The sequence below is a fragment of the Lepus europaeus genome, chromosome 10 (genome assembly GCF_033115175.1).
Source record: "Lepus europaeus isolate LE1 chromosome 10, mLepTim1.pri, whole genome shotgun sequence".
NCBI lineage: Eukaryota > Metazoa > Chordata > Mammalia > Lagomorpha > Leporidae > Lepus > Lepus europaeus.
This window is the reverse complement of record NC_084836.1, coordinates 79,907,176-79,924,970: the sequence shown is the minus strand read 5'-3', so window position 1 is coordinate 79,924,970 and position 17,795 is coordinate 79,907,176. Positions and strand designations below refer to the sequence as shown.

The 17,795-nt window shown below is 39.2% G+C and overlaps 1 protein-coding gene across 1 annotated transcript in view; it reads left to right on the top strand.

Annotated features, from left to right (window-relative positions):
* XRN2 (5'-3' exoribonuclease 2) overlaps window positions 1-17,795 on the top strand; it is an 80,079-nt gene that overhangs the window by 34,688 nt on the left and 27,596 nt on the right. The window contains exons 16-24 of the mRNA XM_062203793.1: window positions 1,052-1,170; window positions 4,333-4,468; window positions 6,000-6,107; window positions 6,194-6,283; window positions 6,943-7,015; window positions 10,822-10,905; window positions 12,289-12,386; window positions 12,919-12,998; window positions 15,771-15,827. Coding sequence (XP_062059777.1) covers window positions 1,052-1,170; window positions 4,333-4,468; window positions 6,000-6,107; window positions 6,194-6,283; window positions 6,943-7,015; window positions 10,822-10,905; window positions 12,289-12,386; window positions 12,919-12,998; window positions 15,771-15,827 — 845 coding nt within the window. The remainder of the gene's footprint in view (window positions 1-1,051; window positions 1,171-4,332; window positions 4,469-5,999; window positions 6,108-6,193; window positions 6,284-6,942; window positions 7,016-10,821; window positions 10,906-12,288; window positions 12,387-12,918; window positions 12,999-15,770; window positions 15,828-17,795) is intronic.

Below are 17,795 nucleotides of genomic sequence, written 5' to 3'. Positions count from 1 at the left end.
GCCACATAGTAGAGGTTGATCTTGGTATTTCAGACTCGGATCTCTCATTTTCCAAGTGTAGTAGTGCTTTCCTGGATGGGTGGATGGGTGGATGGATGGATGGATGGATTTATGACAGTGTTAGCTATACTGATCATAGGTAAATGATCCTGTCATACAGTGCTCTAAGCTCTGTAAAATACAACATTGCTTAGTTTTAACTTTTCTTGGCATATAGTATAAACAGTCTGTATACTAAGGTTTTAGTTGCAGTGTCATTAAAATAGACTTCTGAGCTCAATTTTAAATTCTGTTGACTTGACGTACCTAATAGACTGAAGAACAGAAGGAAAACTTCATTGTGAAAATGTTTCCTGCCACTTATCTTTTTGGTAATTTGGCCATTTAAATAGCTGAAACTGTGAAAGATTGTCTTTTAATTTTGTAATTAAATGTTAAAATATTTTAGGGCCATATTATGTTAATTGAGTTTGGTATAAAGGAACTATAATGTCTTTGCAATACAAATGAAGTTGCATTTTTCTAAGATGACTAATAGATTTTTAATTACACATTTGGAACTTTAAAACAGTACATGCAAAGTAATTTAGCAGCTGTCTGTCATAGTCTGATTGAACTTACTTTTCAGAGTAGTTGTAGATTGAATACCTATTATTTAACTGCATTTGCACCAGCACTGACCATTAATAAACTTTTATACAAGTCATTGCCGCATCTAATATATATGTAGCATATATAATGTATATTATATGCTTTTTCCCCTTACAGTTTTGCTATGTGGAAAAATGTGAATTTACAACATGAGGGAAGCACAAAGGAAAACAAAATTTGAGTTTAAATGTTTGAAGCTTGGTGCTACATTAACTCCTTCGGGAGGAGTGGAATAGGGCAAAATGAGTCTTTGTACTTTGTAAATACATTTACCTCCTTCATTTACTAGCTCTTTAGAAATGTGTACCATGAAGCATGGTGGGTAATGTCAGTTGGATGTATCTTCTTAAGTAAAATGAATAATGCAATCCTTCCTTTGTAATGTCATAATCGTCTGCAGAGTCCTTCAATATCTCCTAATACGAGTTTCACGTCTGATGGCTCCCCGTCTCCGATAGGAGGAATTAAGCGGAAAGCAGAAGACAGTGACAGTGAACCTGAGCCAGAGGATAACGTCAGGTGATACCATTTTTTGGTAGCACTTTGTTAGCAAATTGCTGAAATAGAGTCGGTCTAATTAATGCTATTTGGCTTAGAGCAGTAGTGCCTTCGGATGCTTGCCTGTGATCTTTTTATCCCGCAGTAATTAATGTGGAGGGTTAGACTAGTCAGTAAATTCCAGTGAGATGTGTAAGCTGTAGCTGTTCAACCTAAGTGTCTAGATTAGTATGCGTGCAGGTTTTCGTTCTCCAAGCCACTTTTCCCTCTGAGACCAGGCACAAAATCAGCTAGACATGAGATGTTTAGCTCAGCCTATGTGATCTGAATGTTAGTGTTTGGAGATGAAATTTTCAAGCTGCTTACCTTAGAAAGTTCAGTTACGCTAAGGTACTGATATAATATAGTTGGCTTTAATTTTCTCGACTGAGAAGGTTCTTCCTCAAAATGAAATTATGCAGAAATCATTCTTTGAGAGATAGATGTCTTTTTTTTTTTTTTTAAACTACACACTTACATGGATAATTATATGACAGCAGAACTTTCTTTCAGCTGTATATGTAAAATCTATAATAGGAAGCTGAGTCTTTCATTGATCCCCAAGAAGGGGATCATCATACAGTATTACACACAGCCTCATGTGTAATTAAACCAGATGTGAATTCTGGGCTCCAAGTGAAAGGGCCAACAGTCTCAAACATTGTAGCTTATTAAGAATTTAGGAAAACTGTATATTTCAAAGTTAAGCAGGACAGTGGTGGACCACAGCTCATGCTTTGAAAAGATGCAGAGAGTGTGTGGTTTATGTTCATGGTTATTTTTCATAAGAGTCATATGTAGTTGCATTTTTTTTTTTTTTTTTTTGACAGAGTTAGACAGAGAGAAAGGTCTTCCTTCCGTTGGTTCATGCCCCAAATGGCCGCTATGGCCGGCGTGCTGCGCTGATCTGAAGCCAGGAGCCAGGTGCTTCCTCCTGGTTTCCCATGCGGGTGCAGGGCCCAAACACTTGGGCCATCCTCCACTGCACTCCTGGGCCACAGCAGAGAGCTGGACTGAAAGAGGAGCAACCGGGACAGAATCCGGTGCCTCAACCAGATCTAGAACCTGGGGTGCCGGCACCGCAGGCGGAGGATTATCCTAGTGAGCTGCGGCGCCAACCTAGTTGCATTTTTCTAATGTCCTTCTATATGAGATCCATATCTGCTTGGGATTGAACATTTATGTGATTTATCTTTAGTTTCATTAGCTTCAGCACATGCTGAAAGAGCCTTGACTAGAGAGTCCTATCAGTGCTCTTGATCTGTCCTGTTTTTTTTGAATGTTCTTTCACTTGTGTTCCTTAAACAAAATACGTAAATCTTGCAGAGGGTGAGAAATGAGCACTTCAAGAAAGTAGACTTTGGATGAAAATGTGTTTCCTCATGTTGTATTTTTTTTTGACAGGCAGAGTGGATAGTGAGAGAGAGAGAGAGAAAGGTCTTCCTTTTTGCCGTTGGTTCACCCTCCAATGGCCGCCGCGGTAGGCACGCTGCTGCCGGGGCACCGCGCTGATCCGATGGCAGGAGCCAGGTGCTTCTCCTGGTCTCCCATGTGGGTGCAGGGCCCAAGCACTTGGGCCATCCTCCACTGCACTCCCTGGCCACAGCAGAGAGCTGGCCTGGAAGAGGGGCAACCGGGACAGGATCGGTGCACTGACTGGGACTAGAACCCGGTGTGCTGGCGCCGCAAGGCGGAGGATTAGCCTATTGAGCCGCGGCGCCGGCCCTCATGTTGTATTTTTGTGATTAATAAGAATATAGTGGCTTGATGGACCTTCTGAATTTTACCACAACACGTGTGCACGCACGCGCGCGCGCGTGTGTGTATGTGTATGTATAGAAATATAGAGATAGACATTCTTTATCTCTGTTTATCTCCTTCCTGTAAGCCTTCAACGATTTCACTTGAAAGATAGATAAAAGCTCAGGCAACAATAGAAATAGAGCAAGTATGTACATAATATCTGCCTGGTCTCTAGATAATAATTTTTTTTCTCCTCTAAATTAAGGGAGGCAGAAAGAGAGTGGAGGGTGTGTAGATGTACATGAGAGAGCATCTATAGGAGTGCTGGCTCACTTCTCATGCCCGGAACAGCTGAAGCTGGGCTGGGGCCAAAATTTAGAGCTGGGAATGCAGTCCAGATCTCCCACATGGGTGTCGGGAAACCCCATTCAGGATCTGCATTAGCAGGAAGCTAGAGTCACAAGTTGGTGTGGGATTTGGTTAATCAAACCCAGGTACGCCATCGGAAATGAGAGATAGATGTTTTAATCCAAGGCTAAATGCCTAGTCCCCTTTAGATAATTCTTTTGTGAACTTTAAAAAAAGAAAGGTTATATTTATTTGTTTGAAAGGCAGAGTGACAGGGTGTGGAGGAGAGAGGGAGAGAGATTGATCAGTTTTCTCTCCACTGGTTTACCCCCCAAAATGCCCCAATGATCGACCTGGACTTGGCCAGGCAAAAGCCAGGAGCCAGTAAATCCATCCTGGTGTGCTATGGGGGTGGCAGGGGCCCAAGTACCCTGGCCATCATCTACTGTCTTCCCTGGCACATCTGCTGTCTTCCCTGGAAGCTGGATTTGAAGCAGAGCAGCGGTGACTTGAACCAGTGCTTGGATATGGGATGCTGGCGTCGCAAGGTGCTTAACTCGCTGTGCCACGACGGTGGACCAAACTTCTTTTTAACATTAAAATTGCCTCTGCATGTCTGTTTTAAAAAAAGTAATTTTACTGCCTTTCTTTGTATACTTTATATTTTAACAAACTGAACTATGTAAGATATCTTAAAATGTGGTTTTTAAAATTGTTGCACAGTTACAAAAATATGTGTAGCACTGGTAAAATTTGAGCAGATAAGTATTCTGTTTCTACTTTAATAAGTTATTCTCTTTTATTTTTTTAGTGTAATTTTATATTGATCTTACTAGAATCAATGTTTGGATTTTTGATGTTTAACTGTCATTAAGTTGATAGTAGATCCTGTGAAAGTGGACTTTTCAGAATTAATTAAATGAATCTGTGTTAGCATTACTGTTTAATTCACTCACATTTCCCTAGATATTAAATATAAATGGACTTGGGATATAGACTGGTATTCCCGAAAGTGTATTAATTCAACATGAGCTGGCTTTGCCTGGTTTGTAGGTTATGGGAAGCTGGTTGGAAACAGCGGTATTACAAGAACAAATTTGATGTTGATGCAGCTGATGAGAAATTCCGCCGTAAAGTTGTGCAGTCTTATGTTGAAGGACTCTGCTGGGTTCTTCGGTATTATTACCAGGTACAAAGGAGTATTTTCCTTTAAATCTGTAGCTAATAATTTTAAGAAGATAGTAATTTCTATAGTAATGTGTATTATTGAGCTATATTCTGAAATAAAATAGAATTATTTTTTGAAGCTTCCTACTCAGAAATTGATTACCGTAAATAATATTTGTAAAGATACCTGAGTTCCTTAGGTTTTAATATACTGTGTAAACAAAGCTAGTTTTTGTTATTTTAAAGGATTTTCAGCATAAGTAGCATGGTTGTCTGTCTCTAAGGTGATTATAACTGGGTAATTAATTGACAGTCATTAAATGACTGAACAAAGTACAGTGCCTGGAGATTCCCAATAAGAATTTGAAAGGAATTTGAGTGATAGCATCTCTGTGAGGCAGTGTTATTGCATGAAGTGCATTCTAATACTCTGTGTTTAGCTCACACCTTTTTGTGACTGAGGTGTCATACCTGTGAGAGAGTAGCTACACCTGTTGGGGATTACAACACTGAGTGTTAATACCTGATTTAGTTCTCAGAGAACAAACCAAATTAAGTTTGGTAACTCTAAACAGACAAGGTTTGTGAGTAAGTAGACAGTACCATAAAACACTAAATATTGACTGCAGACTTCTGTTTGCAAGTTTTACACCTAAAGATTTTTTTTTTAAGAAAGAGTTATACAAAGAGAAGAAGAGACAGAGACAGAGAATCTTCTGTCTTCAGGTTCACTCCCCAAGTGGCCGCAATGGCTGGGGCTAGGCCAGGCCGAAGCCAGGAGCCTGGAGCTTCTTCCGGGTCTCCCTTGAGGGTACAGGGGCCCAAGGACTCCGGCCATCTTCCACTGCTTTCCCAGGTGCATTTAAAGGGAACTGGTTTGGAAGTGGGGCAGTTGGTCTCGGGCATCTTGTAAGGGATGCCGGCATCACAGGTGGTGGCTTTACCCACTATGTCACAATGCCAATCCCCATATTCTAAAGATTTTAATTCACTGAGAACAGAGTGAAAGCACATATCAGGAAGAGATCTCTTATTTGAGTATAACTTGATCTTGTTTTCTTCTTGGTGTACTTAAAGTTTTTAGTCAAGAGAAAGATGTCCCATGAAAATGTAAGAGTGAATTGTAAAATGAAACTCTCAACCTGTGTTCCAGTGATGTCCCAGGCCACCTGCATACTCAATAAACATCAGCTACAGCTGCTGGTGTTATTTGGTGATGGCAGGTTTAGATTTACAAAGGAGTAGCGCCAAGTGTATTTTGAAGAGAAGTCATTGAATTGTTTTTGTGAATATAAAGGTTGATGTTAGCTACTGGTTATTAAAGATGCTTCACAGTATTGTTTAAGCCAAGGAGCTGTTGATATGAAGTAGGAAGCTTAGAATTAATCAAAATAATTTTTTGGACTCGTGGACAAAATATATAGAACATATACCAGTAGTCATTGTGTTTTATAAATAGAATATTTTAGGTTAGCTGTCTGATTTTGTTGCACTGTGCCCATCATGGATTCGCATGGATTTTGAGGATGGGTTTTGTTTGTTAATGGTTCTAGGGCTGTGCTTCCTGGAAGTGGTATTATCCATTCCATTATGCACCGTTTGCTTCAGACTTCGAAGGAATTGCAGACATGCCTTCTGACTTTGAGAAGGGCACAAAACCGGTAAGCCAATTGTGTAGTCACAAAATTTACAGAATTTTGGGTCTGGTAATAATTTGGGGTCTTAATTTTTCACATCATTCTTGCAGTTTAAACCTCTGGAACAGCTTATGGGAGTTTTCCCAGCTGCGAGTGGTAACTTTCTACCTCCGTCATGGCGGAAGCTCATGAGTGATCCTGTGAGTCTCTGGTTTGAGTGTGGTGGTAACCTGGATGTCATAACATATTTTATTAATATTGTCACACCTTCTTTTGCATCTTGTAGTTAAAAGCAGTGAAGTATAGAAAAAAGGTATTTGAGTTCTATAATTTTTTCATGGTATATATATTTTTTCCTGTTTTCTTTGACTAACAATACTCTACCTAGGAAATGAGATTGGTTGGTGTTATTAGAAATTCTTACATAGCAGTCATTTTCTTGTCAGCCTGCTTACTTGTAAGTCTTTATTTTCACTTGTTTCAGCCTTGTGTGATGGCTTTCAGAACTCATGAAGTCTGGCTTACCTGAATCTCAAAGCTTGTTATGTGTGCTAGCTAGAAAGAGTGAGACCCAACCAAGCAGGAATTGTTAGAGGAAATGAACTCATTCTTGCTTGCCAGAGGCCCACATTTGTCAGTTCTTAAATTCTTCTGAATTGATGCCTTTGTTTTTCATTTTTTAAAATAAAGTTAATTTTGTTTTATGAGGCCTGGTTTTAATGACCTCTTAATGACATTTTTTTAAAGGAGCACACCTATTTTCTCATCAGGCATGATAGCTTGGACAAAAGTCATCAAATTCTTTGTAGTAGAGATATGTGGCTTTGGTTTTGAATTTTTACTTTTCTTCTGGATATAGGATTCTAGTATAATTGACTTCTATCCTGAAGATTTTGCTATTGATTTGAATGGAAAGAAATACGCATGGCAAGGTAAGATTTTGACATTCTTTTTGTTAAAACTTTATTTTAAAACTGAGCAAACAGGATTTATGGGATGAAATAATTCTGTAAAAGATAAATATTTTAAAAATTAAGTGTGAAAAATTGATATTTCTCCATCCAACCTAGAATTAGCAATGATTAATAGTAATTTTAATAGTAATATTCTGATGTAATTAGAATTAAAATAGATTAATAATTGTATCTTCTGTCTCCTTTGTGCTTGATTAATGAGGCTTATTCCAATTAGTAACTCATTAACATCTTTTGTGATTGCCGAGAGATACAGAAACATCTGTCTCTCCCTCTCTGCCACTCTGCCTAACAAATGAATAAAGAAACCTAAAAAAACTAAATACTTGACATTGATAATTGCCTATAATTTTCTCATTTCTTTTGTTAACAGATTTTGTAGGATTGACACTATGAAATGAGAATTAAATTTAAGATGCTATAGTATTCAACAATATGTGATGATTGATAGTAAAACACAACAAGAAAATCTCACCATAAGCCAACTTCTGTTGCACACCAGAGCCCCCTTTCAGCAAACATTTTCCTCTGCCGTACATTTTTCTAGGATAATGAGCACATTCAGTAAAACTGTGTTTTCACTTTCTGCTTGATTATTCTCTGTGGTTGGGATGGCCAGTAAATGACCAGAGAGTTGTGAGGCAAAGAGGAATAAATAATGATTTACAAATTGAAAAATTACTATTTTGTGAGACTTTAGGGTTGCCTTTTATTAGGAGCAGGAATGATTGTTTAAAGGAAGTGTTTCCCAGTGGTTAGGGCTGTAGTCATATAAGTGTTGTTCTGTGGTCATCATTTGTTATATGTAAATAGATGGAAGTTTCAGATGGTGTTTGAAGGTGCTTTGTGTAGGATGTTTAGTTAAAGTAGAGACAGAGGAGGCATAGAATGGGAAATGGTAAGGTAAGAATAAGTAAATTAATTAGTAAATATGTTTATGTGTTTGTTACGTAAGTATATAAATTCTTGCCTTAATTTACTACTAGTAGTAGACATACGGGTGACTTTATAGCTGTGTCATTGTGGCATGTATCTTTTCTATCACTGACCAGAGATGTTTTTGATACATTTTAACTGCAGAGGAAAACTAAGATAATACACAAAAGTTGCAGTTTCTGCAAGTGTTTGCCACCCACTTGTTGTTTTTTAAAAAATTTTTTCCTAATAGTAGCCATGCTGACAGGTGTGAAATGGTATCTCATTATGTTTTTATTTCATTTCCTTAATAATTAGGGGTGTCAAACAATTTTCATGTGTTTATTGGTCTTTTCTATATCTATGGAGAAACGTATTTGCGTTCTTTGCCCATTTTTTTGAATTACAGTCTTTGTTTTATTTTTGCGTTTAGGAGTTATTCATATATTTTAGACAATAATCCCTCATTGGGTATTTGATTTGCATTCATTTTCTCCCATTTTGTGAATTGTCTTTTCACCCTGTGCCATTGTCTTTGGATGCCCAAAAGTGTTTAATTTTGGTGAAGTCTTTTGTTGCCTGTGTCTTTGGTGTCATATCCAAGAAATCATTGCCAAATCCAGTGTCATGAAACTTTCTCCTGCGATTTCTTCTAAATGTTTTTATTTATTTATTTATTTATTTTCAGTTTAGCCTGTGTATTTAGGTAATTGATTCAGTTTGAGTTAATTTTTGTGTATGGTGTAAGGCAAGAGTCTAATCTCTCTTCTTTTATATGTAGCTATCTAGTTTCTTAGCACTATTTGTTGAAAAAAACCTTTCCACATTGTGTGGTCTTGGAACCCTTGTTGAAACTTAGTTGACCATTGTATATTCATATAAGGGTTTGTTCCTGGGTGCTCTATTCTATGCCTTTGTTCTGTATGTCTGTCCTTATGCTAGTACCATATTGTGTTAATTACTGTGGCTTTGTAGTTTTGAGGTCATAAAATGTGAGTTTTATAACTTGTTCAAGATTGTTTTGGGTATTCAGGGTACCTCGAGATTCCATATGCATTATAGGATATATTTAGACTTTGACGTTTAGTATTTTATAAGCTCAGCAGCTAGAAAAAATTTTAAGTTAAAATTCAGTACTATTAGGAAATATGTATAATTATTCCCTCACACATGTTTTAAAGTTTAATTAGTAATGGTAGTGCAGTAGTTAATCTCTTGCTGGAAGATAAAATATCTGAGTACTTTTCCAATATTTTTTGAGTATGTATACTTATCAACATTATATATAATTTAATAGCAATATGGTGGATTTGTAAAATTCAGTATAGATACATAGATACTGTGTAGTTTATATATGCACAGAGAGTTTTAAGTAACTTGATCAGAGCCACACATTGGCAGAGCTAGGGTCTGAACCCAGAAACTGTGACTCTAGAGCTCACATTTGAAAGGATTGTGCTTCTCTACGCGTTAATCATTACTTGGGCCATCCCTGGTGGCTGAGAGAGTTATGTGAGGTGTTGCTCGTGACATAGTAAATGCTCAGTAAACAGTAGTTGGCTATTCTCCGTCTTAAAATCAGCTCATCCTTAAGCACTGGTCGTTGTCATTCTGGATGTAAGACATTCCTTTCTGCCCTGGCCAGTTGGGCTGATCTGCTGCCTAGTAATTTTATTGCTGTGGTAGCACTACAAGCTGTCTATTGATTAGATTTAGATTCTGGAATTGATTTTGTAGCTAAGTCTTTCATAGGTTGTTTTCTTAGGCCCTGAGTATAATGGGTAGAAAACAAAGGATAGATAATGCTGTAGCTGCTCTTTGATGTGTTTCTCTCAAATGTGTGACCAAATAAAACTTGAACAGCTCCTTAGGTTTGTTTCCCAGTAATTGAAATGGCCTGACCCAAATGATGGATGTTCATATTTTTGAAATTGCTTTTAGACTCTTGACAATTCATGCTAGAACTTAATTTTTGACTTAAAAAAATTATCTTGCTATGTAGTAAAATCGAACAAATTTCCATACTTAGGAAATATTGTGGACTTTGAAAATACTGTGGAAAACCTTTTCATTTCTTAAAATTGTAAAGGGAGTAGCACAAATAAAGCAGTTTTTAGTGGCAGTAGTTTCAGAATTATTTAACTCTAACATTTGTCTTTGTCATTTATCTTAAAATTTTTATTTAGCTGAAGTACTATTTGTACTGCTTTAACAGAACAGACATGTGCTTTAGTAACTTTGTGTGTTTTTCTAGTGACAGGCATTGTATTAGATCTATACTTTGAAAATTATGTGCATGGTTCCAGATAAGGCAGTGCCCTTAATTCCAGAATACCATAGAATGAAGAACTCTGTTCTACCCAGCATCCCCAGGTCACTTAAGCAAGTCTCTAAAGAATTACACAACACATTTATAATGTCAGAACAGAACTTCTTAGTATTTTATTTGAATGATCTTAGGTTAAAAACAAGAGACCAAGTACTAAAGAATGAAAGGACAAGCTCAAGTCCCAGGGAGATTAACTGTCTTGCCTGAGGGCATCTTAGTAAATAGGTGAGAACCCAACTGCTGTCCAGGTGACCAGTAGTTCATTTAATTTATAAATGTTACCATTTCAGAGTCAAGATCCAGAAAATATTATTCATGTGAGCCACTTGAAGGAAGATACAAAGGATTTTTCTTCTCTCACCATATAGAGAGTATTTGGGTCTAAGTTTTGACTAGAGTTCAGTTCCAAGATGCTTTTAAAGCAGCAGGGATATTCTAGAACTGCTTCTGAGGAGCGGTGATATGTTGGAGTCTGATGATCCTGACTGTCTGGGTGGTTTGTGGGCCTTTGTTTCTCCAGGTGTTGCTCTGTTGCCGTTCGTGGACGAGCGCAGGCTGCGAGCCGCCCTGGAAGAGGTGTACCCCGACCTGACTCCAGAAGAGAGTAAGTCAGTGCTTCTGCTCCATCAGCACCCAGTCTGCATGACATGGGCTCAGGCTCTTCAAAGAGTTCACGGACAGTGGAATCACAGTTTATTTTGTTGCGAAAAATTTAAAAGAATCTGCATAGGCTTTTTCATAGTACATATTTTCCTTAAACTTTCTGAAGCCCCCTTATATAGACTTTGTTTATTTTCCATAAAGGGAGCCTAAACCATTAATTTTACTTCTTTATAACAAATGCTAACTTTGGTTCTCAATTTGTAAATTTAGTAGTACTTAAGTAAAAACTTTTTAAGATTCTAGTGTTTGTTGAATTTATTAAAGAGCAACACTTCGGTAATACCCTTTGAATTTTTGATTTTTTTATATGACATAGCCTGCAAAAGTTGGGAAGATTGTTTTCATTTTCTTCATCTACCTTCTCCCTGCCTTTCCTCCCCAAGCAGCAATAACTTTACTTGAAAAGATTAGAGTAAAATAAGCATTTTCCTTTAGAGTACAACTTGAAATATTACATCAAAAGTGCATTTTATAATCCTGACAGTGAAAAAATTCAGATTGGGGAAATTACAAAGATCAGCTTTGAAAAATTTATTCAATATCGGTCTAATCAGCCGCAGAAACAACTTAACTGTCTTAAGAATAATTTTAATTATCAGTGATTCTATTTCTTCACAAAATGCTTATGTATTTTAAATATGTATTTCTTGTACTAAGAAATTGAATTATTCATAAGTAAGAAAACCTTGCCCTTTATCTTGTAGTATATCCAAATAGCTTTCAGTGATTTTTGTTTTTCTGATAGTCATATTTGGTCTTTGAAATGTTACTGTCAAAATTTTTTGCTCCCGCCGGCGCTGCAGCTCACTAGGCTAATCCTCCGCCTTGCGGCGCCGGCACACTGGGTTCTAGTCCCGGTCAGGGCGCTGGATTCTGTCCCGGTTGCCCCTCTTCCAGGCTAGCTCTCTGCTGTGGCCCGGGAGTGCAGTGGAGGATGGCCCAAGTGCTTGGGCCCTGCACCCCATGGGAGACCCGCAGAAGCACCTGGCTCCTGCCTTCGGATCAGCATGGTGCGCCGGCTGCAGCACGCCGGCCGCGGCAGCCATTGGAGGGTGAACCAACAACAAAGGAAGACCTTTCTCTCTGTCTCTCTCACTGTCCACTCTGTTTGTTTAAAAAAAATAATAATAAATAAATTTTTTTTTGCTCCCATAGAGAGACATCACATACCTAGGGCTGTCACTTTTGAATTATTTTTTATAAACACGGTACTTTAATTAAGTTGTAAAATTTTAGATGTGTCTTTTTGTTTTAATCTCATACAAATTGCACTTTCAGCTATACTTGTTGAATGTGTGGTCTCTTTTTCCTACTTTTCCCTCAGATAGAAGAAACAGCCTTGGAGGAGACGTGTTGTTTGTGGGGAAACATCACCCGCTCCACGACTTCATTTTAGAGCTATATCAGACGGGTTCCGCAGAGGTAGATTGTGCACTTTGGTTCATTTAGCAGTATATTTTGTATAAAATTTGGGTGAAATGCACATAATATAAAATGTACTATTGTAACCATTTTTAAGTATAAAAATCTGTGGCATCAAGTATATTCACAGTGTTGTGCAGTCGGAACTACAATCCATTTCCAGAACTGTTTTATCACCCAAACAACTTCTGCACACACCAAACAATATTAAACAGTATCTCTCTGTTCCACCATCCCTCCAGCCTCTGGTAACCTCTGTTCTATTTCCTGTCTCTGTGAATTGGCCTGATTTTGGTATCTCCTGTAAGGGGAATCACAATGCGAGTCCTTTGTCTGCTTTCACTTTGCCCAGTGCTTTCATGTTTCATCCATGTTGTAACATATATTAGAATTTCTTTTTCCATTGGTGTTTATATAAACTGCATTTTGTGTATTTGTTCATCAGTTGATAGACATTTGGCTTTAAAATAATGCTCCTCTGAACATGTGTGTACAAATGTTTTCCATGCATTTGGAATGCATTTCTCCACAGCCAGTGGATGTGCCACCTGAACTATGTCATGGGATTCAAGGAAAGTTTTCTTTGGATGAAGAAGCCATTCTTCCAGATCAGTAAGTGTTCATTTGTATATAACTGAGGTGAATGGAAGGAAGTTTAGTTAGCAGATTTTCCTTGTCTAATATTTTAGAAATAGTGATAAAATGGTGTTTTAAACAGGGAGTGGGTGTTTAATGAACAAGATGCCCACATTTCACATGGGAGTGCCTGGGTTTCCCACTTCTAATTCCTACCACCCGGGCAGGAGACCTGTATTGTGTTCCCAGCTGCTGGCTTTGACCCCAGCCATTGAGGGCGTTTGGGGCTGTGAATCAGCAGATGGTGATGCGCTCCTGCTCACTCACTCGTTCTCTTTCTCTCTACATCTCAAATTAGAAAAAAGGGAAAAAAGTAGCAAACCATGTTGGACTAAGATAGGGGTTGGGTTTAAAACCCAGGTTTTTTTCTTGATTTTTTTAAAGAAGATTTATTTATTTATTTGAAAGGCAGAATTAGAGAGTGAGAGGAGAGACAGCTCTTCCGCCTGTTGGTTCACTCCCCCAGTGGCTGGGACTGGGCCAGGCCGGAGCCAGGAGCTTCATCCGGGTCTCCCACATGGGTGGCAGGGTCCCAGGAAGTTGGGTCATCTTACACTGCTTTGCCAGGCCATTAGCAGGAGAGCTGGATCAGAAGTGGAGTAGCCGGGACTCGAATCGGCATCCATATGGGATGCCAGCACTGCAGGCGGTGGCTTTACCTGCTTCACCACAGAACCGGCCCCAAGCCCAGCTCTTCAACCATAGTAACTGTCACCTTACGCAGGGAGCTCTGATATCAGGGCATCCACAAAGTTAAAACGGTTTTCATGATAATAATAATACTTAGATATTAGCGGTGTTATTGCTTTTTTCAATCTGTTTCTTTCTTGAGTGTACAGTGGCATTTTCCTGAGGCAAAGTATAGTATGTGATCTCCAGAGATCACATCAGAAACAGAAGAGAGTCAGTTGTTAGAGTGACATTAGGCTATATAATGAGTTTTTTTTTTTTCTAAAGATGTTTGTTTATTTGAGAGGTAGAGTTACAGAGAGAGAGAGAGAGAGAGTGATCTTTCAACTGCTGGTTCACTCCCCCAGTGGCCACAGCTGAGCTGATCTGGAGTTGAGAACTGGGAGCTTCTGCCTGGTCTCTCACACAGGTGCAGGGGCACAAGGACCTGGGCCATCTTCCACTGCTTTTCCCAGGCCATGGCAGAGGGCTGGATTGAAAGAGGAGCAGCCAGGACACGAACTGTCGCTCATGTGGGATGCCAGCACTGCAGTTGGAGGCTTGGCCTACTACACCACAGCGCTGGCCCCATAGATACTGAGATTTTTAAAAATGTAAAGCAATGACACTCTTCTCATTTATTTGTGTTTTGCTTTATGCTTGCATGTATAATTTTGATATCTTTGATTCAGTTTTCAAAAATTTTTTAGTTTTAATTTTCAGTTGGTAAATATTGATATAGTTTTGATAGACATAGTTGATAGATAAAAGTTGTTTGAGGTACTCACTAATTTTGAGTGTCAAGGGGTTCTGAGACCAGAGTTTGAGAACTGCTTCTCAAGGTTAATGTGAGTGTGTCCAGGAATGATACTGTGTGTTATGTGGTGTGCATATCTTTAGCTTTTTGAATAGTAATATGGGGCTTCCCAACATGTTTACTCTGGGCTGGCCTTGTGGCCCAGTGGGTTAAAAGCCTCTGCTTTCAGCCCAGCATCATGTTCTGGTGTGCCAGTTTGAGTCCTGGCCCAGCTTCCCGCTTCCAGCTAATGCCTCTGGAAAGGCAGAAGGTGATGACCCAAGTGCTTGGCCTCCTGTCACCCGTGTAGGAGACCTGGACGGAGTTCACGGCTCCTGGGCCTGACGGCTGTGCACATCTGTGGAGCAAGCCAGTGGATGGACAGTGTATTTCTCCCTCTGTCTCTAGTGCTCTGCCTCTTATGTAAATAAGTAAGTGAGGGGCCAGTGCTGTGGCGCAGTGGGTTAATGCCCTGGCCTGAAGTGCCGGCATCCCATATGGGCACCAGTTTGACTCAGCTGCTCCACTTCCTTTCCAGCTCTCTGCTATGGCCCGCACCCACGTAGCATACCAGGAAGAAGTTCCTGGCTCCTGGCTTCGGATTGGCACAGCTCTGGCCCTTGTGGCTATCTGGGGAGTGAATCATCTGATAGAAGACCTCTCTCTCTCTCTCTCTCTCTCTCTCTCTCTCTCTCTCTCTCTCTGCGTCTCCTCTCCTCTGCGTAACTCTTACTTTCAAATAAATAAATAAATCTTTAAAAAAATAAGTAAACGAATCTGCAAAAAACAAAAAGTCCTTACCCTATCTTACACTCCCAGTGGCAGCGAGTAAGATCTGCTTGTTGTGTGTTCTGAGAAGCCCCTGGAATCTATGCCTTTCATTTTTGTCACTCTGTGTGATGCTTACTTGCTGGCATTGTGTTGTGATTTACAGGTGCATTTCTCTGCGAAGAGAGTTGAATGCCTTGTGGTTAATGGTTACTCATTCAGTTTTCCTCATTTATAAAGAGGCTGCTTTTTTTATTGAGTAATCTACTCCCCACTGCTTTTTGATTTGTCGGGTTTTTTACGTATCCAAATTCTGATACAAGTCATTTACCCATAATTGTTTTCTGCTTGTGAGATGACAAACAAGGATGATAGGACATTATAAATGGTTATTTTTTGGTGCATTTTAATGGTTTCTCTCTTCTAAAGTCTTACAAATGTAGCATTATCTTTCTTTGTCTTAACCTTAAAGATTATGATTTACAAACACATGGTGTTCTCTTGTTTCCTTTTAGAGTGGTATGTTCTCCTGTTCCCATGTTACGGGATCTGACACAGAACACTGCAATCAGGTAGGTGTTCCAAAATTCATGGCATTTGTCCAGAACACAGTTCTGAACTTGCAAATAAGTTTTAAAAGATTCCCAATTCACAAGGAAATGTCAGCTGTTAATCCTGCCAGTACTTTGAGATGGGAGGGTCCCTGTGTTGCAGGCCTCAGAGCAGAGCCTCTTGACTTTAAATTATGTATATTGTTAAGGTTACTGATTTAACAAGCTTGCTTATCTGTTTTCTGGTTTCCCCTGGCAACCTCTAATTCTTCCTGGATTAGTCAAGCTTTAGGCAGAGAGAGGCGTTTCTGGTAGTTTGCTAGGTAGAAGCAAACAGTCTCCCATACCCCAGAGGCTCCCACGACTTCAATGTATTTTAACAGATTGATTTATCATGTTTATAACTGTGGCCCCACAGAGCTTAAAAACAAATAATACGGGGCCAGTGCTGTGGCGTAGTGGGTAAAGCTGCCGCTGCTGCAGTGCCAGCATTCCATATGGGCGCTGGCCGGTTCGAGTCCTGGCTGCTCCACTTCTGATCTAGCTCTCTGCTATGGCCTGAGAAAGCAGTAGAAGATGGCCCAATTCCTTGGGCCCCTGCACCAGTGTGGGAGACCCAGAAGAAGCTCCTGGGTCCTGGCTCCTAGCTTTGGATCTGCGCAGCTTTGTCCATTCAACCACCTGAGGAGTGAACCAGTGGATGGGAGACCTCTCTCTCTCTCTGTCTCTCTCTAACTCTGCCTTTCAAATAAATCTTTAAAGACAAAAGAATGTATTTGATATATATTTTTTAATGTCTAGGTATTTTCATCTATTTGAAAGGCAAAGCAAAAGAGAGGGAAAAAGATTTTGCATCCACTGGCTCAATTCCCAAATGCCCATATTAGCCAGGGCTGGGCCAGACAGAAACTGGGAGCCTGGAACTTCAGCTGGGTCTTTCATGTGGGTGTCAGGGAGCCAGGTACTTAAGCCATCATCTGCTGCCTCCCGGGGTATGTTAGCAGGAAACTAGATTGGAAGTGGAGTAGCTTTTACTCAAACCAGTACTCCAGCAAAGAACGCAAATGTATTACACTCCTTGCTAACCTCAGTTAAGATGAGAAATAATCATCTGTGAAAAAATCTTAACAGTTAATATAAACTGAAAGGCCTAATTTCTGTTATCTGAAAAATTTATAATATCTCAGTTCTTCCACAGTGATAGCATTGAGTAAAAATACTGTTAAAATGTAGTAAGATTGTTTAGAATAAAAATCAACAAGTTTACCACTCATTGTGTAATAGAGTTCCTAAAGTTGATGGCAGAGTTTATGTTGTCATTTTTACCAATCTTTTGGCAGTGACTAAAGCATTTACAGCTGAAGTATTCAAGAACTTGGGCAAACCCTGCTATCCTGAATTCTCCTTTCCCGAGCATTTTTATTTCTCTCCCTCTAAGGAAATATTTTAGATTTTACATAGATTTCTCATTGTGAAGTAAATTATTATTTCCTATCGTTAATGGATTTTGATAGTAACTGCCATTTTAGACAGGCTTTTATTTAAAGAAAGCTATTATGAGTTTGGAAATTCTTCTTGGATTAGATACTTTAATTTATCTTCACACATGATTTTTTGTTTATCTTTACACTTAATTTGTCCTGGCTTTGTCTTCATGCTCTTTTGTTAAGGGTGCGGTACAGAATTGAAAGCCATGCTTCTAAGCCCATAACAAACAATCTGGCTCTGACAGACCCAGTGTGGACACTGTGTATTAACCCTTGGGGTCTCTGGCTTGCCTTGGCGCTTTAGGGCATTTAATTCTGCCAGTTCTCTCTGTGGCTTGTCACTTGTTTGCTTGCGCTCCTCAGTTTTTCTGTATATTTTCAAAGGCTGCCCTGCCTAGCCCTCTAGAAGAGTTAATTCTACTTATCTTTCTAATTAGGATAAAGAGGACTGCCCAAAGGAGAGCTTATAGAATTAATGGACAGATCCTGGAATTTTTGCATG